At 35.1% G+C, this 25,349-nt stretch overlaps 1 protein-coding gene across 1 annotated transcript in view; it reads right to left on the bottom strand.

Moving 5' to 3' along the window:
* Positions 1-3,054: 3,054 nt before the first annotated feature.
* Positions 3,055-25,349, bottom strand: part of SREK1IP1 (SREK1 interacting protein 1) — a 44,186-nt gene continuing 21,891 nt past the window's right edge. Inside the window, exons 4-5 of the mRNA XM_060635683.3 lie at positions 9,160-9,232; positions 3,055-6,146 (exon numbers count right to left, since the gene is read on the bottom strand). Coding sequence (XP_060491666.1) covers positions 5,957-6,146; positions 9,160-9,232 — 263 coding nt within the window. The 3' untranslated portion in view covers positions 3,055-5,956. The remainder of the gene's footprint in view (positions 6,147-9,159; positions 9,233-25,349) is intronic.

Here is a 25,349-nt window from a genome sequence, read left to right as displayed (position 1 = left end):
GTTCGTAATAATACTTCTCAAAAATTCATCATGCACAAAGCAAGACGCAGCTGTGCTTTTGATTTTTCAGTTAATTTATTAAAAACCCACTAAGGTTTCTGATCATGTGCAGAGAAGTTTACTTTTATTTGCTAATTAAGATGTTCCTGCAGTACATGAAATGATGCTAACACTTCTGGAGAAATTAAGGAACTTAAGATAACAAAGACAAGCAAACCTATGCCAGTGTGGAACAATGGGAAATTTATGTCACATGAGCAACATTACACAAGTCTTTGGATACTTAGCGGCAGTTCATTTCATGAGATGGTACTGGATACGTAAATCTCGGAGGGAAATGTCTTGTAAAATAGAGGTGGCATGTTTTTAAGTCTCTTGGACATGAACCCCTTGTCTTTTTCAGAGGGTTTGTGGGGCGCACAATGAACGTATTGCCTTTGTAAAAGCTAACATTCAAGAACAGAGTATGTCACAATATATGATCTTAATAATAAATATTTTCAGCTTACCAAGGGATAACCGTAACACGAATCCTTCACTGATAAAGTTCCTAAGGAACTTCTATAATGAAAGTTATCAAACACACAAGTCCTCTGGTTCCACCTAAGCTACTGCAATACCACATAGACATCTAGAAATAAAACTACAGTTTCTGCAAATTACAATTGTCTTAAAAGATTTTTTACGCATAAGTATGATTTCTATTGTAAGAACACAGGCCTGGGTGTCTTAAGGAATGCACTAAGGAAAAAAGGATTAATTTTAAGCTGGCTCTGCTGAACACATGTACTGTGTGGTGTAAAGTTATGGAGTGGGAAGACTAGCCTTTCACAGTGTGTCAGACACAGCTTCTCTGGTCTGAGGGGGGCGTGGGGGAAGGAAAGCCCTATTGCACTTGGGCATGCAAGGCTAAGGGTTAGAAACTTGGGACAATTAGGCTGTCAAAAGTTTTACCAAGAACTAGGGATATCTTCTGGACCAGCACTGTGCAGCAGAAGTTTCTGTGATGATGGAAATGTTCTTTCTGTGTCTGCCCTGCTCATAGTAGCCACCAGTCACCTGTGGCAACTGGGCACTTAAGATGTCTCTAGAGCAAATGAAGGATACCTTTTATTTTATTTAATTAATCCAAATTTAAATAGCTACATGGGGCTATACTGAGAACATAGTTCCAGATCATTATTGACACATCTGCTGCCTATGTTGATTTCATTTTGGCTATCTTGATACACAGATAATAATTATAGTACCATAGATGTTGCCTCAAGTAAAAACCTAGGTTGAGAAAGTTTAGTTAAGGCACGGGTACAGTTCTACTTTTGTTGTTCAAGGGCAAACGCAGAAGCCATGAATGAAACAAGAAGCAGACAAATTGGTCAAGGCCAGCACAATCCTCATGGTCTCCCAAACTCCTCTTAACCTGTGAGACATACAGGAGCTGGCCGTGGCTGTATGTGTCATGAGTTGTGCCCCTGGAAAGGCATCCCAATTCTCTGGCATTCTGCACATTTTTTAAAAAGTTGGGAGGCAACAAATGATGGTCAGAAGACCCTGGGTTTTGTGTGATTACAATTGTGCTGGCTTAAGAAGCGTACTCTCGGGGCGCCTGGGTGGCTCAGTCGGTTGGGCGTCCGACTTCGGCTCAGGTCACGATCTCGCCATCCGTGAGTTCGAGCCCCGCATCAGGCTCTGGGCTGATGGCTCGGAGCCTGGAGCCTGCTTCCGATTCTGTGTCTCCCTCTCTCTCTGCCCCTCCCCCGTTCATGCTCTGTCTCTCTCTGTCTCAAAAATAAATAAAACGTTAAAAAAAAAAAAAAAAAAAAAAAAAAAAAAGAAGCGTACTCTCCTTGGTTGCCAACTGCCCGGGGAGACTGAATCTCAGCACTGGTACTAGTTATAGTCCCTGCCAAGCCAGGTCACCTGAGGGAGAGCCACAGGGTTCAACCAGTGGACCAACTGGTATGTGTCTCTGTTGCTTTGAAGCAGTTGGTGCTTCACACATTGAGACAAAATATTAAGCAAGATGTCTTATCAAATCACAGCCGAGTCTATACGATGAAAAATATACTTTAGATGATTTATTTGGGTGTCACTAACCTAGTGACAGAATTTAAATCAGTCACAAATAATCTAAAAATGTAAAACACATTTCAAAGTATGTACTTATGCATGTAATTCTGGGGACGCGTCTGATAAAGAACACAGTAGCTTTATGTGTTTTTAGAAGACTTAAGTCACTGGAATTTTTGGTAATAATCAAATCTTAGAAAGAAAAGTGGGTCTAGAAGAAGAGTAGAAATAACAGGACGTAAAAGGCTCAAATTATTTTCTATGCGGTCTTCTTATGAGAGCAATTTCATCTTTGAAAAAAATTGTTTAATAGGATTTCGAAGTGGATAAAACCAAACCCCAATAAAGGCCATATCTTTCCTTAAAACTCTCTCATGGTGTCTCACTGCTTACAGATTAAAGTTCAAGCTTCCAAACACGGAACATAAGACTTTGTTCTCGTGTTCCTGAGAACCTAGAATGGTAGTCTCAATTCTTACCACATCCTGCCTTACATAATGCTTGTAATTCTTGACACACACACAACTCAAGTTTTTTTACTGTGATCTTTGTTCACAGTACCCACTCGTCAGTAACTGCCATGAGTTCTATCTTCAGTCTCCATCAAAATCCAAGTCAGCCATCATTTCTTTAGGTAGCCTTTTCTCACTTCTCCAGACTAAGTTAAGTATCCTTCTGTGTTTTTATGAACGCATGTTCAGGTCAATCACTGTATTTATTATACCTGATGTTGTGTTCTGTTGTTTCTCCCACCAACTAAACTATGAACCCCTTCAGGGAAGCAAGTGAGTCTTATATATCTCTGTATCCCCAGTACTTAGCAGAGCGTTTGCTATGCCAGGCACTCAGTCAATGTTTGCTGAAGAAAGGAAGCAATGACATTTTTATCAATATTATTAATAACTCTTCAATCTAGTTAAAATGAAAGTGACCTAGGGTTATATAATTTTAGACGGAGTGAACCATAAATATAGACACATAAAATTGTTTTATTCCTTATTTATTGATGTTTTGGCCTCAGAGAACCAAAGATGTGAACAGATGTACATTAGGGGCAAGAACTAGGGATACCTCTGAGAGATTTTCGTGAAAAGAGGATACGGAGAAAAGAAACAGGGAATTTTGTGGGGAGTGGATCCATCAGCCCAAAAGCAATAGCCTGAGTATTTAGATAATCAGGTTACAGATACAAATCTAAACATAAAATCTATATGCATCTGATGAAAAAGACATACACTGGTTGCTAAGAACGTAAACCAAATATCAATTACCTGCTTAAAGAAGTTGAATGTGTTTAACAGGTATATTAATAAATTCAACCTTTACCAATACAGAATGCTACCTGCCTACCTACAGCAATTTCTAAAATGAATAATATTACTTGAATTATACTAACATATTGATAATCATATACATTAAGGACTGGAAGGGTTCTCAGAGATAATTGGGTATAATATATTACAGATCAAATACACCAAGGCCCAGAGAAGATAAATAATTTAGTTGAAAGTCACGAAGGTAGTTAGAAAGGCCAGGACTTTTTGGATTTTTACTATTAAGTTCACTTTTCCTTCTGCTACATACATACTGCCTCATAGAAAATCTCACTAATTTTCTCCCAAAATTTATTAGTGAGATTTGTATCCAATCCCAACAAGATCACTTTACAAGAAAACCAGTAAAAAGAAATAAATTTTATTCAGATGACAGGTTTTATAAACTATTCTCATACTATGGGGAATTTACTCAAGAATAATTCCAAGAATGTATCTAGGGGACAAAATTACTGAGCAATAAAATTTTTTAATTTGCACACTGTATTAGTTAATGGTGCTGAATTTTATGTAACTCTTTTGGACCATTATCAATTGTGTTCCCATTCAGAAAACAAGTCTAATGAGCCAATGTATAATCTCTATGATTAACAGAAATAAAACTCACAAATAACTTTACTTTTGTTTCACTATAATTATTAGCATTTTTAACCATGTTAAAATGGGATGAGGCCATCCTTGTGCATGCAGCATTTTCCTATCATTTTTAAGTTTTTTATTTTTTCATTATGATAATGAAAGAACCGTATTTTCAGAAAATACAGCTAAAAAAATACTGAAAATACAGCAAAGGCCAAACAAACACTTAAAAATGTAATAACTTAATAACTCTATGTTTCTCTCCCAACACCTGACTAAACTATTTAAACAAAAGAGTTTCTTTCTGAAGAGGCCATATGACGGAATTAGGTGATGGAAAAGCTAGAAGAGTGAAAGCTTCCTCAGCTATAAAGCTAGAAGAGGGATGTGGGTGTAGCCTCCCTAGATCTCAGCATGGTAAGCAGATATTACGAGGAGCTGTGAGCTCCCCCAGTGTGAGTGAGGTCATGCGAGCAAGGGGAGCTGGATGAAGAAAGAATCAGTACATTTTTCCAGCTTGTGAGGTTACATGTACTTACCTGGTTTCACCATAATGAATTTGCCTGAAGCCATGTCTGTAGGTTAGTAATCTGAAAATTTATAACTGCACCACAGTGAGTACATGCAATCTTTGGTGCTGTGCCATGATAAGTGATTGATGTTTGATGCTGCTAAGTGCTTAACTCACTGGGCGTAAGGGATATCCAAATATCAAGCAAAGTAAGTAACACTGATCATTGTGAAATTACCAGTGTAAGAAACATTTATATCTACTGATAAATGCTTGAAAATGCTTACTCATATAAAATTTTCATTGTTATATAAAGGCTTTCATGATGCAACTCCCTGGCTCTTATATTTTAAAAAGTACAGAATAAAATTCTTAACCCTAAATTTTTGTCACTGCTCTTAAGGTCTAAGACGGAAGTAAAAGAGAGAAACACCCCAAACTGGTCATTTTTGAAACCATAAATTCAGTGTGAAACCTGCTTCAAAACTACAAATTATTTTAGACAAATAAATATATATGTTCACATTTATAAAAAATTTCCACATTACTCATAGAAACAAGCTTCATAAAATTTACATACAGAATAAAAATCAGTTCTAATAATGATTTAGCTGTCATCCTCCTAATTAAAAAGTTCTGTGTTTGAGGTATCACTTTAAGAGATGCCAATATGGCACATTTGTAAAACAACCCAGGAGTCTATCCTAAATATCCCACCCAACACAGCTTCATCTCTGCAAGACTCTGAGAGGCTGCACTACGCTTGTCTTTTTAAAAGAGGAAGAGAATTTTAATTGTTACAATAACAGAGGAGGCAGGTACTAGACACTCTGCATTTCATGTAATAGTAAAACTCCCTTGTAAGTATTTTCATTATCTTCTTGCCAACACCATTCGCTTAAAATGTCCTAGTTAAGACCAGTGAAGCAGCTTCATTTCCTATGACATCCAAAAAAGTTTCAAGATTTAAAAATGACAGTGAAAAATTTCACTATCTTTATACATTACCATAGGAAATAAAGCTATTAAATTTTTCAGAGTCAAGAGCAAAGCATTATCCCCTACCTCATTTTATCACTGGAAGGTGGACACTTGATTGAGCAATACTCATTAACTGCTAGGTAGATTACCTGTGTTGACTGGAGTAAAGCCATTTACAATCAACTTATAAAGTAACAACACTAGTCAGACACAATCATGAATACCAAAAATGATGTGTTTTGTATGTATAAATATCTATATTTGGGGTGTGGCTATCAAGTAATAAGACTGATTCAATACTTTATAGTCAGCACATTAAAAATCTATTGCCAGAAGACAATGGTCCCATATACGAAAAAAATGTCTATATGGAAAAGGCTGTGGTTTATTGCAAAGCATGATTATATAGCAAATTCCAAGGAAGGTCAAATAATTTCTAAAACCAAATTTTAAAATTTAATGGCTTAGGCTGAAGATTCAGTTACTTTTTGCAGATCTCAGAAGGATTAGGGGTGGAAGAATGCTTTTCCTTTTTTCTCTTCTTTTTTTCCTTTTTGTGGTGTTTCCCCCTTTTTGACTTATTCTTTTTTTCTTTTTTCTTTTCTTTCTTCTGGTATTTTTGTTTCTTTTGTTTTGAAGTGTCCTCTTCAGTGGAACTGGATGAATAAGACCTATGGGCAATAATAGAGACTGACTGATAACTGCATTTATGGCTAATAGCTAAATTTAAATGGGATTTAACTGCCTGAAATCATTCTTGGAGCAAAGTGGGGTATAAACAAAGAAACTCGAAATGTGCTTTATATATTTGTATTCTCTTAAAATACAGACTTCAGAATTTTTGCTCCTTGGTCATAGAAGCTGACAAAACAAATAACTCTATTTTGCTCAACTCTAGTATTAAGTTTTAAACTCAGTAAGGATGCAATAATTTTTCTGTGATTTTCAGCTTTTCATCCTGTTGTACCCTTCAAAATCTTATAAGCTAAACAAAGTGGTATTTACCAAGCCTTTATCATATATACAATTCATTTACATATGCAATAACTTGTTAGCATATTCTTTTTTTTTTTTTTAATTTTTTTAATGTTTACTTATTTTTGAGACAGAGAGAGACAGAGCACGAACAGGGGAGGGTTAGAGGGGGAGGGAGACACAGAATCTGAAGCAGGCTCCAGGCTCTGAGCACAGAGCCCCGACGCGGGGCTCGAACTCACGGACCGTGAGATCATGACCTGAGCTGAAGTCGGACACTTAACCGACTGAGCCACCCAGGCGCCCCAGCATATTCTCTTAAAAGAGCTACAAAAGGATGCAATTATGTAAAAAGGGCTATATTTGTACCTTGGTAAAAATGGGTGAAAGCTGAAAATTAGCTAAATAAAAGGACTTCTGTTAAATTCCTGTTCAAGTGATACAGATGAGCACTTGCATTCCAAAGTAATTTTCACTAGTTACAAAAAGAGATGTTTTAAATGCATACAAGTAAATGAGGATGATTTATCATTATTCTTTATTTTTCTAATACTCCTCTAATACTAGATTTGGAAAAAAAACTATGCAATTCCTTCCTCTAGTATTAAAAGAGAAAAGTAACAAAAAAAACAGAAAAGGCATCTCTTAAGATCTTATATAAGTAGGTATACAACAATCTCCCCACATCCAAACTCTAAATGTGTCAGAAGACAGAAACTGAGTCAATTAAAAATAAAAAATAAAGACACCTTTTTTTTTTTTTTTTTTTTTAATGTTTATTCAGTTTTGAAAGACAGAGCGTGAGCAGGGGAGTGGCAGACAAAGAGGGAGACACAGAATTGGAAGCAGGTTCCAGGCTCTGAGCTGTCAGCCCAGAGACCAATGAGGGGCTCAAACGCACAAACTGCAAGATCATGACCTGAGCTGAAGTCAGCTGCTTAACCAACTGAGTCACTCAGGCGCCCCAAAAAAGACAGCTTTCTAAAAAGGTAGTAGTGAGCTAACCGTTAGAAGTTAAAGCCCGGGGCGCCTGGGTGGCTCAGTCGGTTAAGCGTCCGACTTCGGCTCAGGTCACGATCTCGCGGTCCGTGAGTTCGAGCCCTACGTCGGGCTCTGGGCTGATGGCTCAGAGCCTGGAGCCTGTTTCGGATTCTGTGTCTCCCTCTCTCTCTGCCCCTCCCCAGTTCATGCTCTGTCTCTCTCTGTCCCAAAAATAAATAAACGTTAAAAAAAAAAAAAAAAAAAAAGAAGTTAAAGCCCAAACTAAGAAAACCTGACACAGACCTACAGTAAGCAAGAAATAAATGCATGAGACTTCAAGTCTGTGTCTGCCAGTGATTCTCATGAATTACTTGACTGGATTTCTTGTTTAGAAACTCTGAGTTTTCCCTCATTTCTGTAATGCTGTATTTCTTTCTCCATTTTGTCTTACTTAGACTTCTGGCTTGTTTCCTGAGCTTATTTTCTCATGTATTCTCTTATTCCCTCTTCATCTCTGTTATTGTCAACTCTTGCCTGTTTTCCTGTTTTAAAGACCCTGCTTGACCTCTGGATTCTGAGTAGAGCTTGTTTGTACATTTTTCTTTGGCTTTTTGGTCCTGGATTTTAATTTTTAAGGCCCGGTGTTAGACTTGCACATAACAACTGCAAGAGGTGGCAAAATCTCTGCTGAGTATGACTAGAAAATTTCATTTAATTTCAGGCCCTGTCTGAGGTCTGTGAGACCCAAAGTAGAGAGGCTCAAATAAATAATCTGTTACAATAAAACAAGTATCTTAGAATTTGGAAGAAAACAGATAATTTCATTTTGTCTATACACAATCCTTGCTGTGCTAATGCAAATGATTCAACAATACATTAGTCCGACTATAAAATACACTGACCTCTATCTTCCTATTAGCTTTTATGTTAAATATTATTTGACTCCCAACACTTGAGAGAAAATGAACTTTCCTAAATTATGAAGTAGCTGAGGTGTTGAAAGGTATGTATTAAATGCTCTATGAAGTTAACACCTGATTTTCAGAACTTACTCTATTAGAGAACTAGGGTCCAAGTCAGACATTATTATTGTCAAATACCTTAAAAGATATCTGTATATATATGTTTATTCTAGTATATATGAAACTGTACTTGTTAACCATAAAAGAAGCTGCTTCTTAATTCTTGTGATCAATTGCTTTAACCAGTTAGTTGTTAAAAGAGCTGATACTAAAAATTCATTGGCGCCTGATGTGGGTTCTGAAAGACCTGAATGATTTTTTAGAATAAGTGGGTACGTAAATCCTATTAATAACTTTGTAGCCATTGCAATGATATTTTGAGAATACAAATACTTAAGCCCCAACATTATATATATGAGGACAAAATATATATGTAAAGAATTTAGACATCATCCAATTAAAAGTGTGGCTGATGTTTTAAACTCTAAATTTTAGAACACAAATAGAATACATAAAAGAAGGGGGGGGGGGCTATTATTTATTTATACCTTAATTTGCTCCAAGAAAAAAAATTCAAGGTGGCTGAGTATTGACTTTAGCTTTGATTCCTCAAGGACTGTTATTTTACTGAAACAACTGAATATCTGATCCCCATTAAGGAAAGAATTAGTGTTAAATTAATTGGACTACACACAAAATATAAAATTTTATAATCCATCTGGGATTCACAGTCCTGCTTTTAAAAAACAATGATGTTAAAAAATACCTTTTTCTTTTTTTTTTCAACTTGATTTTCTCTTTGCTTTTTGCTTTTTTCTTCTCCTCTTCTTCATTTACTCCTGTGTATTGAGGGGAAAGAATCAGGACACCATGAATGTGCACACTAATATGGTATGTATACAGTTTTTCCACTTTGGTTACTGGTTGATGAATTTTATTGGTTAGGAGATACTGCACTTCTCTTGTAACAGTTTCTCCTTTCTTGTTTTTCAAATTGAGGTATAAATTGACATATAACATTATTTATTTTCAGGCATACAACATAATGGTTTGATATTTGGACACATTCCAAAATATTTGCTGTAAGTCAAGTTAACATCTGTCACCATGTTACATACATACCAACAACATTTTTTTCATGTGATGAGGACTTTTAAGATCTACCCTCTTAGCAACTTTCAAACATACAATACAGTACTATTAACTACAGTCCACATGCTATACATTACAACCCCATGACTTATTTATAACTGGAAGTTTGTACCTCTTTTATTATTTTTTAAAGATTTTGTTTTTAAATAATCTCTCCACCCAACATGAGACTCAAACCTACAACCATGAGATCAAGTGTCCATACTCTATCCACTGAGCCAGCCAGGCACCCCGGTACTCCTTGACCAGCCTTATCACCTGCCTCTAACAACCACAAATCTTTTTCCTTTTTCTCTGAGCTTGGCTTTTTTATGTGTTTGTTTCTTTTTAGATTTCACATATAAGTGAAATCATATAGTATTTGTCCTTCTCTGACTTATTTCACTTAGCTTAATACCCTCAAGGTCCACTAATTATTTTTATTTATTGAGAAGCTTATAAAAATATTACATGCTTTTTATAAAAATTTCAACCACTACTAGGTACATTAAATAAAAAATTCAAGTACTCCACTGCTAATTCCTACACTGAATCAATGTCAACAGTTTGGTGGGTACTATTTCAGGTCTTAAAAAACAAAACAATACAATCAAATACAGTCTTTTTTTTTTTTTTTTTTTTTTTTTTTTTAAATAGGCTCCATGCCTAGCCTGATGGGGCTTGAACCCATAACCCTCAGATCAAGAGTTGCATGATATACTGACTGAGCTAACCTGGTACCCCTCAAATACAGGTGTTTAAATTTTTCTTTTTCAAACAAAATGAGGATTATGGTATTCTAGGATGTTAAGATCACAGGACTGTAAAGAAATCTAATAATATTTATGTCATTGGTACCCTAGAAGGAAAGAATATATACTACTCTCTAACTTGTTTCTGAAATACACAATTTGGTGTGTTTTCTGTTAAGCTTGCTCTCCATACAACCAAATATGCACATACAATCACTTATACAAAATAGTTACAAATAAGTCCCAAGTTTTTCTCTTTTTTGAAAGATGGATAAGTGATATTTTATATGGCATATAAATACAGTGGCATGTATAATATCTTGCAACTTATTTCACATTTGTCAAAAATCAGTTGCACAGAAAAAAAGTTAAGTTGGACTTCTGCTTCTGGGAAGAGGAGTAAGTGTAGTTTTCCTATTTCTCCCAGTAAGTTCAACTAAAAATACCAGACATTGTAAAAACAAACATAAAAACTGAAAAGTAGGGGTCCCTGGGTGGATCAGTCGGTTGAGTGCCCGACTCTTGAATTCGGCTCAGGTCATGATCTCACAGTTCATGGATTCGAGCCACCTGTCAGGCTATGAGCTAGCAGTGCGAAGCCTGCTTGGGATTCTCTCTCTTTCTGCTCCTCCCCTGCTTGTGCTCTCTCTCTCAAAATAAATAAGTAAACTTAAAAACAACAACAACTTTAAAGTAGAAATAAGACAGAGTAGCTACGGATCTTGAAATCCAGAGAAAGACACGGGAGTGAGTTCTGTGGAATTCTTGCTTCCTTTAGCTCAGACTTGGAGCTGAAGAAGCTGGCAGCTTTGGCAATTCCAATACAGGTACAGATAAAAAGATTTCTCTAGCCTAAAGACCAAAACAGAGACAGCCTAGTGACAGATAGGTTGTAAGTAACAACGGCCCTTACTCAAGCCGAACACCACAGAAAAAACTGGCACAACCCCCACCCATGTCAGCAGACTCTGAGTGGGGAACCTAGACATTCCCCCTTATCAAGCTGTGATAAGATCTCCCAATTCCTCAGCATGAGAAGTCTAAGTAGGTAACCAGGACCTTTATCACTACCCAGTAAAGAGATCTCCACTAATAGTGTCAATAAAGACCACTTGGGAAGACTTGACTTCTGCTGCCAGCCAGTAGTAATGAGGTACCCCTCCCATCTATGCTGAAATGATGTCAGAAGATATCTAAGAAAGTCGGCGCATTCATCATCACCCAGTAGTAAGTAACAAGACCACTCCCACCATGGGATACCAATAGGGAGCTAGAACTCATCCCCTCACCCAGCAGTAACAAGAAGCCATGACCACTTTGAGTGTTGGTGGAACCTAAGTGGGGAAGTAGAACCTCTGTCTCCCCCTGGCAATAAAAAGCCACTTTCTCTTCTGGGGTGGTACCAAGGAAAATCATATAAAAGACAAGGTTTAAGGAAAGCCAATATTTCATAATACAATATAAACATGTCCAAATTTTGGTTGAAAAGAACTCATCAAAGTCCAGAACCAGGAAGATCTTAAATTGAATGAAAAATGAAACAATCAATATAACAACCCCACAAGGAGATTATTTTTAAAATAATCTAAAAAAGATTTTAAAGTAGTCATCATAAAAATGTTTCTAAGAAACAAAATGCTTGAAAAAAGTGAAAAAAATATGAAAACCCCCCAAAATGGGACAAAATCCAAAGAACCAAATAGAAATTTTAGAACTAAAATGACAATAAATGGAATTAAAACACTCAGTGGATGGGCTCAATAGCAGAATGCAAAGCACTGAATAGAAATATCACTGAATGGGAAAACAGAACAATAGAAATCACCCAATCTGAGCAATGGAGAAGAAACAGATTTAAAGAAAAGAAATGAGACTTGGGGATCTGTGGGATAGTAACACAAGATACAATATTTATGTCACTGGAGACATAAAGAGTATAAAGAAGGAGGGGCTTAAAAAGTACTTGAAATCCATATCGAGATATGAAAATTAAACTTTTGAAAACTAATGAAAAAAAAATCTTGAAAACAGCCAGAGAAAAATAATATATTACTTATACGAATGAAACAATTAGAATGAAAGCAGATTTCTTATTAGAAAGCATGGAAGACAGAAAGAAGTGGCCATTTTTTAAATGCTGAAAGAAATGTCAACCTGGAATCCTCTACCCAGTAAAAATATTATTCAGGAATGAAGGAGAAATTAAGACATTCTCAGATAAGGAAAAAGTAAAAGGATTCATCACCAGCAGACAGACCCTAAAAGAATGGCTAAAGAAAATTCCTTAAATGGAAAGGAAATGATAAAAGAAGGAACACTGGAACATCAAGAAGAAAGAATAGAATAAGCAAAGCCCTGAGTACAACAGGCTTTCCTTCTCTTGAGTTCCTAACTTATGTTTGATTGTGGAAGCAAAAACTACATCATTGTTTCATGTGGTTTTAAATGTATGTGGAGAATATATTTACGACAAGTGTATTGTAAAGGAAAGAGGGTAAAGGGACATAAAGGGAGGCATGGTTTCTACTCTTCGCTTGTCCTGGTAAAAAGACAATACCAGTAGATCGTGGTAAATTATGTATATATAATCTAATACCTAGAGCAAACACTAAAAATGCCATATAAAATATCATAGAAAAATTAAAAAAAAAAAACACTATGGACACAATGTGTCTTTGACACTACAGATAAATTATACGCAATTCTATAGGTGTTCCAGTGACACTACAGATAAAACTAAAAAATGTTCAAGTAGTAATCCACAGGAAGGCAGAGAAAAAAAACAAGAATGGAAAACAAAGAATGAAAAACAGAGTGAACAGAAAACAAATAATAAAGTGGTAGGATTAGCTCTAACATATAAAAAATTACATTAATGTAAAAAAATACCAATTAAAAGAAAGTGGTTGGTAAAGTTGATTGAAAAATATGACTCACCTATACACTGCCTACAAGACTCCCACTTCAAAGAAGATATAGACACACTGAAAATAAAAGGATAGAAATGGATATGCCAAACAAGCATTATTAAAGGAAAGCTAGAGTGACTGTATTAAGATCAGATAAAATAGACTTCAGAAAAAAGAAAATTACCAGTGAGAGAAAGGGCCAAATATAATGATAAAAGTTTCAACTCACCAATAAGACATATCCTAAATGTGTATGCACCAAACAATAGAGCTAAAAAATACATGAAGCAAAACTGACAGACCTTAAAGGAGAAACAGACAAATCTACAATTCTCTCAACAATTAATAGATGCTACACATAAAGTCAGCAAGAATGCAGAAGAACTCAACAACCATCAATCAATAGAATCTAAACAAGATTTAAAATCACTCTACCCGACAAGAGTAGAATACACATTTTTTTCAAGTACCTACAGAACATAGACCAAGACAGAATATATCCTGTGTCATAAAACAAAACTTAACAAACTTAAAAGAACTGAACTCATACAGAGTTATGTCTCTGTCCTTAATGGAATCAAATGAGAAATCAGTAACAGATAACAGGGCAATTTCTAAACAGTTGGAAACAAAACAACACTTTTAAATAATCCATTGGGCAAAGAGGAAGTCTCAAGGAAAACAAAACATACTTAACTGAATGAAACTGATATATATTAAAATTTGTGTAACACAGCTAAAGCAGTGCTGTGAGGAAAATTTATAGCACTAAATGCTTAGGATAGAAATGAAGAAAAGTTTCAAACTGATTACATCTTAACTTTGATCTCAAGAGCCTAGGGGGAAAAAGCTAAATAAACCCAAAGCAAGTAGAAGGAAGAAAAATAATAAAGCACAAGAATTAATAAAATTGAAAACAAAACAAAAAAATCAGAGAAAAAGAATGAAACAAGTAGCTGGTTCAATAAAATTGACAAATCTCTGGAAAAATGTGAAAGAAAAAAAGACACAAATCATCAATATCAGAAATGAAAAAAGGGTTACCACTACAGACCCTATATACATCAAAAAGATAAATGAAAGCTATGAACACCCTACAAAAATAAATGTGACAACTTGGATAGTATGGACCCCTTTCTCAAAAAACAAAATGCTACAACTCACCTAACAGGAAGTAGATAATTTCAATAACCCTTTAACTATTGAGGAAATTTAATATCTAACTTTAAGACTTCTAAAAAAAATCTTCAGGCCCAGATAACTTCACTGAAGAACTCTACCAAACATTTAAAGAAAAATAAACACTACTTTCATACAAGTCTTATGCAATTTTATCCAAAAATAGAAGGAAATTTTATCAATACTCTATGTAACTCTTACTCTGATTCCAAAATTAGACTAAAATAGTACAAAGCAAGAAAACTACAGACCAACATCTTTCATGAATACAGATGGAAAAATCCTTAACAAAATTTAGCAAATAGAATTCATGGATACAAGGCTGGTTCAATTTTCAAAAATTAATTAATATAATCTACCATATTAACAAGCTAAGAAAAAATCATAATATCATACTGATCAATGAAGAATTGGCAAAATCTGACAACCATTCTATAATAAAAACTGTAAAAAAAATGGGAATAGAGAGAATATTTCTCAACTTGATAAAAGGCAACTACATAAAACTTTCCACTAAAATTACACTTAATGGTGAAAGTTTAAGTGCTTTTGCCCTCTAGGATTAGAATCCAGGTAAGAAAGTCATCTCTCACCACTCTTTCTCAATACAGTACTATAAGTTTTAGGTATGGCAATAAAACAACAACAACAACAAAAGAAAAAAAAAAAAACAAGAAATAAAGACATAGATTAAAGGAGAAAAATAAAACCATTCCCATTTGCAGATGATATGATGGTTTACATAAAAAATATCAAGGAATCTATAAAAAATGAAATTATTGAGTTCAGCAAGGATATAAGAGAAAAAGACAGAAAGGTATTGCCTTTCTACACACTGGTAATAAATACACAGAAACAAAATTCAAAATACACCATTTAGGAGATAAATTGCCTGCTGTAACCGCCCAGTTGTGCCTGTCCACCAGACACCCACTCTTGCAAGAAGAAGCCTCTCTTCACTGTGCTCAGTCTCTGCATCCCTCCTTTGACTGGGTCAGTGGGCTTATTTCTCACAAAAACTACACAGTAATCTATGTAAACAAGTGAAAGACCTACATAAATGGAGAGACAGACTAAGTTCTTGAATTGGAGACTCAACATAGTAAAGATATCTATTCTCCCTAAACTGAAATACATGTTTAATGCCATTCGTGTCAAAATCTCAGCAAGATTTCTTTCTAGACATAGAATTATTCTAAAAATCTATATGGAAAGAATAGAAAGTAGTTAAAATATTTCTGGAAAAGAACAAAGTGGGAAGAATCAGTCTACTCAATTTCAGGACTTATTATATAGCTACCATTAATCACGACTGTTGGCGGTGGTGGAAGAACAGACACATAGATCAAGGGAACAGAAGAGAGAACTCAAACAAACCCACACAAATATGACCACCTGGTTTTTGGCAAAAGTACAACAGCAATTCAATGGAGGAAAGATAGCTTTCCAACAAAGAGTGCTAGAATAATTGCTTATCTTTTTTTTTTTTAACGCTTATTCATTTTTTGAGAGACAGAGAGAGACAGAGCAAGAGTGGGGGAGGGGCAGAGAGAGAGAGAGAGGGAGACACAGAATCCGAAGCAAGCTGCAGGCTCTGAACTGACAGCACAGAGCCTGATGTGGGGCTCGAGCTCACAAACCATGAGATCATGACCTGAGCCGAAGTTGGACGCTTAACCGACCGAGCCACCAGGCGCCCTAATAATTGCTTATCTTAAGCAAAATAATAAAACTTGTCCTAAATATCTCATCTTCTACAAAAATCAACTCAAAATGAATCATGGACTTAAAGTGAAAATGTAAGACTACAAAATTTTTTGGGGAGAGTGCAAAAGGTGATTTTATTAAAGCATGGGGACAGGACCGTGGGTAGAGAGAGCTGCACTGGGGTTGTCAAGAATGAATGGTTATTATATACCATGGACTTGGAGGAGGTAGAGTCAAAAGGTAAGTTTTCAAAAAGATTTTCACATGCTAAAGACTCACAGACTACTGGAAGCCTAGCTATTGTCAAACTAAGGTTGTTTTTCTCTCTAGCAAAGCATTAAGACAGTAGGGAGTTCCTGGACTTAAGGCTATTGATGGAATTGCCTTTTTCTTATGAACTGGTGGAGAGTCTAACCAGTTTAACCATTTGTTTTTTGTCCTTTCTTGTTTTGGGATAGCTGGGAGTATCCAAGGAATATCATATATGTCCTACCTGGGGGGTGGTGTGATAGCTTGTAAAAAAAAGTAAAGGGGACCATCTTTGGGATCTAAAGATAGGAAGAGTTCTTATCTTTGACACCAAAAGTAATCTAAAAAAGGAAAAATTGAGAAATTGGATTTTATGAAAATTAAAAACTATTACACTGTTCAAGACCTATTAAGAGGATGGAAAGATAAGCAACATATTAAGAGAAAGTATTTGCAAACCAGATATCCAACAAAGGACTAGAATCTAGAGTACATAAAGGATTCAACAGTAATGAGATGATGTTTAACATCATTAGCAATCAGGGAAATGTAAGTTAAAATCACATTGAGATATAACTTCACACCTGTCAGAATGCTAAAATATATATTTTTTAAGTTTATTTATTATTGGAGGGAGAGCATGAACAGGGGAGGGACAGACAGAGAGGGAGAAAGACTCCCAAGCAGGCTCTGGGCTGTCAGCATGGAGCCGGACGTGATCTCCAGCTCAAGAACCCTGAGATCATGACCTGAGCCGAAATCTAGGTGGATGCTTAACTGACTGAGTCACCCAGGTGCCCCTATCAGAATGCTTAAAAAAAAAAAAAAAAAAAAGACAATATCAAATTCTAGTGAGGCTGCAGAGAAACTGGGTCATTCATACATTTTTGGTAGGGAAGTAAAATAGTATAGCCACTCTGAAAAACAGTCTGGCAGTTTATTAAGAAACTAAAGATACAAATACCATAAAACCCAACAATTGTACTTCTGGGTATTCATTTCATAGAAATGAAGATTTCTGTTCACCCAAATCCTGTTAATAGCAGCTTTATTTGTAATAGCCCCTAATGGTACACAAGTCAGATATCTTTCAGTGGGTGAAGAGTTAAACAAACTATGGGATATCTATGTGATAAAACACTACTCGATAATTAAAAGAAACAAACTACTAAAATATGCAGCAACCTCAGTGAATCTCTAGAGAATTACAGCTAGCTGAAAAAAATCTAAAAAGATTACATACTATATGAATCCATTCATAAAACATTTTTGAAATTACAATATTACAGAAATGGCAAATTTTTGGTTGCCAGAAATTAAGAAGGTAGTAAGGACAAGAGAGAAGTGGGTGTGGCTTTTAAAAAGGCAATATGAAAAAATAAATAAAAAATAAAGATTAAAAAGGCGATATGAGTGATGCAAATATTCTGTATCTTGACTCTACCAATGTCAGAATCCTGGTTGTGATACTATACTACAATTCTGGAAGATATTATCATTGGCTTGTAAAATTATAAAATTGGCTTGTCAGTTTCTAAAACAGCCTGCTAGAATTTTGATTGTGTTTAGTTTGAATCTATAAATCAAGGGGGGAGAAATGACATCTTAAAAATATTTAATCTTCTATTCCATGAATATGGTATATCTTTTGATTCATTCATTAATTTCCCTCAGCAATGTTTTATATGCTTCAGTCTTGTGCATCTTTTAGTCAGTTTATCCCTAAATATTTCATATTTTTAATGCTATTATAAAAGGTATTTTTAACATTTCAGTTTCTGATTGTTTATTGTCACAATACAGAAATACAATTGATTTTTTGCCCATTGATTGATCTTATATTCTACAACTTTGCTAAACTTCATTCTTAGGTTATTAGGTTCCAGAAGTTTTCTTTGGTAGATTTCACAGGATTTCTACATAGACGACTATGTCATCTGCAAATAGTTTTCACTCTTTATTTTCCAATCTGGATGCCTTTGATTTCTTTTTCTTGCCTTAATCTTCACCACAAAGTTGAGTAGTGGCTAGAATCTTCACCACAAAGTTGAGTAGAAGTGGGAAGAGTAGACATCTTTGCTTTGTTCCTTATGTTATGGAAACATTCAGTCTTTTACCATTAGGTATTATGTAATCTTCCAGTTTTTTTGTTTTTTTTTTTTTGATGTCCTTTATGAAGTTGATAAAGTTCCCTTCTTTTCCTAGTTTACTATCAAACTATCAGAAATGGACAGTGGACTTCTTTGAATTATTTAAAATACTGTAATTATCATCTACGTGTTCTTTTGTAAAGAGCTGTTAAAAATGATGAATTACATTGTCTTGTTTTAGAACGTGAAACAAATCTTATACTATTGGGATAAACTTTACTTGGTTATATTATCCTTTTCACATATTGTTGGATTTGATTTGCTAAAGTTCTTTTAATTGCCTAAAATTGCTTAAAATTCTGTTTGTGCTTGTGTTTATAGGAATCTCTACTTTTCTTGTAGTTTCTCAGAGGAATGCTGGTCTTAAAAATTGAGTTGGAAAGTTCTCCATCATATTCAATTTTTAAGATCTTATGTAGAAATGGCATTATTTCTCCTTCAACATCTGGAAGAATTAGGAGAGAAGTCATTCAGCTATGGAGTTTGCTTTGTTGAAAGTTTTTAAGCTAACCATTTAACTTCTTTAATAGATGCAGGCTATTCAGTTCATTTTTTGAGAGAGTTTTTATAGTTTGTATGTTTCAACTAATTGTCTTTTATCTAAGTTGTTCAACTTATTGGCATTTCCACAATATTCCCTTATTTTACTATCTGTATAATCTGTAGTATCACTTATTTCATTTCTGGTATTGTTTCTTTGTTTTGTTTTTGTTTCTTTTCTTTTATTTTTGTTTGTTTTTGTTTTGATTTTTTTTGTTTTGATTTTTACCTGATCAGTTTGGATAGCAATTTTTCAATTTTATAGATCTCAAAGAACCAGCTTTTGGTTTTACTAATTTTCTCTATTGTTTTCCTATTTTCCATTTCAGTGATTTCATCTCCAATCTTTTTATTATCTTTCTTCTGCTTACTTTGGGTTTCATTCACTTTTCTTTTTCTAGTGTGTTAAAGCAGAGGTGAAGTCATAAATTTGAGATATTTCTTCTTTCTAATACAGGAAGTTAGTGTTATAATTTCCTTTAGGTACTGTTTTATGAGCATCCCATAAATATTGTGTTTTTATTCATTCAGTTCAAAATACTTTGTAATTTCCTTTTGCATTTTTTCTTTGACCCAGTGGGTTATTTAGAAGTGTTAGGTTACATATATTGGGTGAATTTTCCAGGAAGCTGTCACTATATTTCTAATTTAATTTCCTTGTGGCTAGAGAATATATTTTGCATAATGTGAACCCTTTAAAATCTATCAAGGCTTGTTTTATAACACAGAATAAGGTCTATCTAGCTAGACATTCTGTGTGAACCTGAAAAAAATGTGTACTCTGCAGTTGTTGGGTGAGGTGTTCTATAAATATTAAAAAGGTCAAGTTGGCTGACAGTGTTATTCAAGTCTTATATCCTTTCTGATTTACTGTCTACCTGTTCCATCAATTATTGAGACAGGCATAGTGACTGACATCTACAACTGTAATTGTGAATTTGTTTATCCACAAGGATTTTCCGTGGTAGTTCTATCAGGGTTTGTCTCATATAGTTTAAATTTGTTATTAGGTACATAACCACTTAGTATTCATAAACACTTAGTATTCGTATGTCCTCTTCACTAACACTTTTATCATTTTAAAGAAACCCTCTTTATCTCTAGAAACATTCTTTGTTTTGAAATTGACTTGATCTGATATTAGTCACTTTAGCTTTATCTCGAGATTTTTTTTTTTTTTTGTAGCTATAATAAGCTCAGAATGACTACTGTAAACATGCCCCTTCCCAAAGTTATAAGAAACAAAGCAAATACATAGCTATGGGAAAAATAACCTCTTCCATTTAGGAATGTTGGATAAAGAGTCCACTGACTAGATTATATAGAGAAATTAGTTCTAATAAAAACAAAACAATCCCAGAATTTAAGACATCTTTTTTCCTGGCTACTACCCTTAGGAACTAGCAGTACTTATGATAACAGTATATGAGAATTCAAGCACTGAAGATGAAAGTTTGATTTAGACAGTTCAGTGTTTCCATACTATCATTCTTAAAATGATTCCACCTCTATTGAAGGTCTTTCTGAGACAGGATATTGCAATGTACACAGGCATAGGGAAAACAATTTGAGTTTCTGCAAAACAGGAATTTCTTGCTAAAAGATACAAACACTGGAGTAAAAAATTGAAGGCAAAAGCCTCCTTAGCACTTAAATTTTTTGACAATCAACAAGAGTGGCAGTCTCTTGTGTGACATACAGAAGTCGGAGGATATGATCCTGTGCTTGGAGACAACTCTGTAATAATAAGAAAAAACCGTCCAGTAGTACCTTCAGGGTCAGATACCAGATCTTTGTCTGCATATGTCACCAGGTTTGTAGCCACTCCAGCTGCTTTTAAATACTTGACTAGATAGTTCCCAACCTAGATCCATTCATCTAAATTTCCCAATCACTGCTGAGACTTCTAATCAACTACTTTGCAAATATCTTTTGTAGTTTTCTTATAAAAAGTACATTTTGAGCCAAACAGAGGTTTATTTCAATTACCCCATGGATTCATGTAAGCCCTATCTTTATGAACCCTGAAACCACCAGTATAAGTCATTTACTTGAATCTGATTCCAGCAGTTACTAAAGGAAATAACAAATACAATTATGGTAATATGCAAATATCTCATTTTGGCATTTTTTCCTGGGCAGTGTTCAGTATCAACCATCTTTAAATGATATCAAGTATGAATTTAACATAAAACTTTTTTTCATGTGTATTTATTTTTGAGAGAGAGTGTGTGAGGGTCTGAAGCAGGCTTTGCACTAACAGCAGAGAGCTCAACGTGGGGCTTGAACTCAGGAACAGTGACATCATGACCTGAGCCAAAGTTGGATGCTCAAACGACTGAGCCACACCTAGGCACCCATGACATATAACTTTCTTTTATCTATCTATCTATCTATCTATTTATTTATTTATTTAATAAAACTTTCTTAACCAAACCAAACCATCAAAATAACCCCAAACCTCCAAATTTGTCAAAATATATTTATTTTCTGGACTGAAATAAAAGAATATCATAAAATATTAAGGGATGTATGAGTAGAGGAATACCTCCTAATTACAGGTAAATAGCTAATTAACATTAAATAACACTAGGTAAAATAGAATGAGAAAAAAAATCCATACTCTTGAACTTCTTGGGTCCTTTGTAAATAGTAAAATTTTACCTTGACTTTCTGTATATTCTAATATAAACAGGGCTTCAAATATTTGCTACTATCATATACAATTCCAAAGGAAAGTTTCTCAGCAAGTTTAAAACACAGTATAAAACCTTAACAAGTTTCCTAGAGTATTGTAGTGTCACTAGACAGTAAGCATTTTCACACATAAGCATACACATACACACATTGTGAGTCAATAAGATTGTATAATCCTTATCAGACACTGATTGTTCAATCTTTCCCTGTTCACAGCACTGGTAACACAATTTTAGAAGGTTGTACAGGTTCCAGGTTGTTGATTATAATAAAACTGCAATGATTGTACCCATCCATGTCAAGTCCTGCTCTCACATTTTCTAATTTGTGTCAAAAAATTGATATATTTGTCATTTAGACTATTTTCTTTGTTTTAAATGAAAGATTATTTTCTTTTAATTCCCTAAGTATATAAAATGCATTGAAAATATACAATATAATAGAAATAAATACAAACAGAAGCAAAAAAGAACATAACATACAAAAATAAATTTTGGGTTTTATTTTTTGGTGACATTTATCTCTCCTCCCCTTTATGTCTCTGTTTCATGAAAGCAGAACAACTAATTAATGTAAGCACATTAAAAATTCTTAGCTTTCTCCCGGCTCACTATTTTTATTGTCATTAAAAACAAAAACAAAAAGCACACACACACGCACAAAACTTAGTCAAGATAGTTGGTACAAGAGCTCCCCACCTTGAAGAACCAAGGCAGGATTCAAGGAACCCTCAGGAGTACTAAAGGATATGGCATGAGAACTCACAATCAATAGGTCAGTGTTTTACCCTGACCCCATCAGACATCCTGAGCAGTAACAGAAAGTTATCAATGGAACTAAGAACCACAGCCTCTACACTCCCTTCTTCCCTGTATTTAGGAACCAATTTATTGTTTATTTGAGTGGCAGGAGGTGGGGGGGGGGGGGGCACTGGGCTTCCACTAGATAACCATGAAATAAATTTGCATCCCCTTAAAAAATGTTTAATGTTTATTTATTTTTGAGAGAGAGAGACAGAGAGAGAGAGAGAGAGACAGAGCATGAGTGGAGGAAGGTCAGAGGGAGGAAGACACAGAATCTGAAGCAGGCTCCAGGCACTGAGCTGTCAGCACAGAGCCCAATGTGGGGCTTGAACTCACGAATGGTGAAATCATGACCTGAGCTGAAGTCGGACTTAACTGACTGAGCCACCTGGATCCCTTTTATAATACTTTATTACTGAAATCTGCATGATATACAGGAATGAGCACTCTCCTGAGTGGGAGTCATGATACTGGGAAACAAGTTCTGAGCCTGTAAGTGACCATAGGCAAGTGTACCTTTTTAAGAAAGAAAATCTACATTGAGTCAGTCATTTTCAGCGTGAAAGTAAGGGAAAGCTGATTCGAACAAGGAAGTTTTATCCCTTCCTGGTGATTATGGTATGTTAACTCCCTCCCTTTCCTGCCAGGGTAGATTTGTCCCAGGTGTTCTGATTGAAAAATCACCTCTAGAATAAACCTCTATTCACGATGACAGGGTACTTTATCCTTCAAGATTCATATGGTGAAGGAAAAAAAAGTGAAGAACCAAAAGACTACATAATCTCCACGGTAGGAGAGCAGCACACTACAGTGTAAACAGTATAGGACCAGTAGGCAAGAAACACAGATCACGGTGCTGGCTTCACTATGATGAGTTAGTCACTTGGGAGTCGTCATCTGTCTTCAGTTCCTTTTCTGTAAAAGTAGGTTTAAATTATGTGTTTTCTAAGAGGTTTACTAATTCTCAAGTTTTTGTTTTTGTTTGGTTTTGGGATTTGGGGGGTGGCAGTTTCTGTTTGTTTTTTGTTTTTAGACACAGCAGTGTAGATGGATGGGATAGAAACTGTCCTTGTGGAATTGGCAATCTTGGGCTTTCTCTCCTAGAATCTTCAGCTTTGCTCCTTCAGCCTGCTCTCTATGCCTGGTGCCTGTCTTCCTGAGATCTCCTTTACAAGTGACCTAGGGACTCCCTTCCTATCTCCTCTACTTCCTATATAAAGTCTTCTTTCTTAGGGTATATTCCCTTACTTTGGTAGAAACCTCTGGAATCAGTGCTCTCAGAAAGGGTATGTGAGAGATAATTTTTTTTTTTTTTTTTTCATTTTGAATGTCTGCCAATGCCTTTATTCTATTCCACACTTGGTTGATAATTTGGTTGGGTATATCATTCTAATTTGGATACAACTTTCCTTCAAAAATCTGAAAGCATTATCCACATCTACTGGCTTCCAGTATCACTTTAGAGAAGAACAAAGTTATTCTGACTCCTGATTTTTTACCTATGACTTGTTTTATCCTTGACTCTGGAAATTTCAATTATATTCTCATTTCCTATGATATGAAATTTTGTAACAGTGTGCCTTTATGTGAGTCTAATTTTAACACTGTGCTTAGTACTGGTTGAACCCTTTCATCTGGAAACTAATGTCCTTCAGTTCCTGGAAATTCCTTCTGTATTCTCTATCTGGGACTCATGTGAATGAAGTATTTCCTAGACTGATTCTTCAATTGTCTTAACTATTTTTTTCCTTCCCTTGTTTTGCTTGTTAGATTTCTTTATCTTCCATCTCTGTTAAGTTCTTTATGTCTGCTTCTTTTTTAATTTCCAAAAGTTCTTTTGCTGATTTGTTCTTTTTATAGTATCTTATTCTGTTTCATGGGTGCTGTATCTTATCTTTCTATAAAACTGGATATTAATGATTTCTGTTTTCTTCTCCTTTCACAGCCTGTGTATCCTTCAAGCTGACTTTTTTTGTTCATTGGTTGGTTTTAGTATCTATATTTCACTTGAGAGTCTTTCCTCAGAAATTTAGTGCTTGTTGATTGTCTAAAAAGCTGAAGCTTTGAGCAAGCAAAGCATGGAAATCTCAACTTAACTGATAATGTGACTATGTCACATCTTTGGTCATTATCTTTATTTCTTTTTTCTTAGACTGGGCAGATCTCCCAGAGATGGATCTTCAGATCTTCTGCCTGGGTGATACATGTCTGGGAACCAAACAGGTGAAGATGGCTGGAAGGTTCTCACCTTTAACTTACTGTTTTCATCTGTGTTTGGTATATCTCAGTTTAAAGACCCTTTGTTTTACCTGTCTAGAAAACGGAGCTGCAATAGCCTAACTGAGGTAATGGAGGGAAGCCATCTGGCTTCACAGAGTAGGGAAAGGTAACTGAAGGGAATTACTTCAGATTTTTAACCAATTCCTGTTTTTAGCTTTACTGACATCCTCACAGAGGTACTTAAGGATACTCATTATCAAGTTGTTTGGGAGTTTTAAAATGTGCACTATCAGGTTACTCCTCAGATTTCCTATTATTAAAGGACTGAACTTTCTCAAGTATGCAGTCCATTGTCACTAAACCCAACTGCTTTTCATAACTGTGTTACTATTGCTTCCTACCTCATTTTGTCTTTGTGCATTTATGTTTTTTTTTTTAAATTCTTCCATTATCATTTCAGTGGTGTTTCAGTAGGGAATAAAATCAAGTATATATACTCAAGCAGCTACTTTTACTTGAAGCTGTATATACTCAGCCTTAGTGATCCTCTTTGAGACTCTCTCCCTCTTCTGCCTTCTCAGTTTGTCCTAGTACCCTGGCATTTGACTTTTCATTTACC

Source organism: Panthera onca, chromosome A1 (assembly GCF_046562875.1).
Source record: "Panthera onca isolate mPanOnc1 chromosome A1, mPanOnc1 haplotype 2, whole genome shotgun sequence".
Lineage (NCBI taxonomy): Eukaryota > Metazoa > Chordata > Mammalia > Carnivora > Felidae > Panthera > Panthera onca.
The sequence above is the reverse complement of the archived record's forward strand: the minus strand, read 5'-3'. Positions and strand labels throughout refer to the sequence as shown.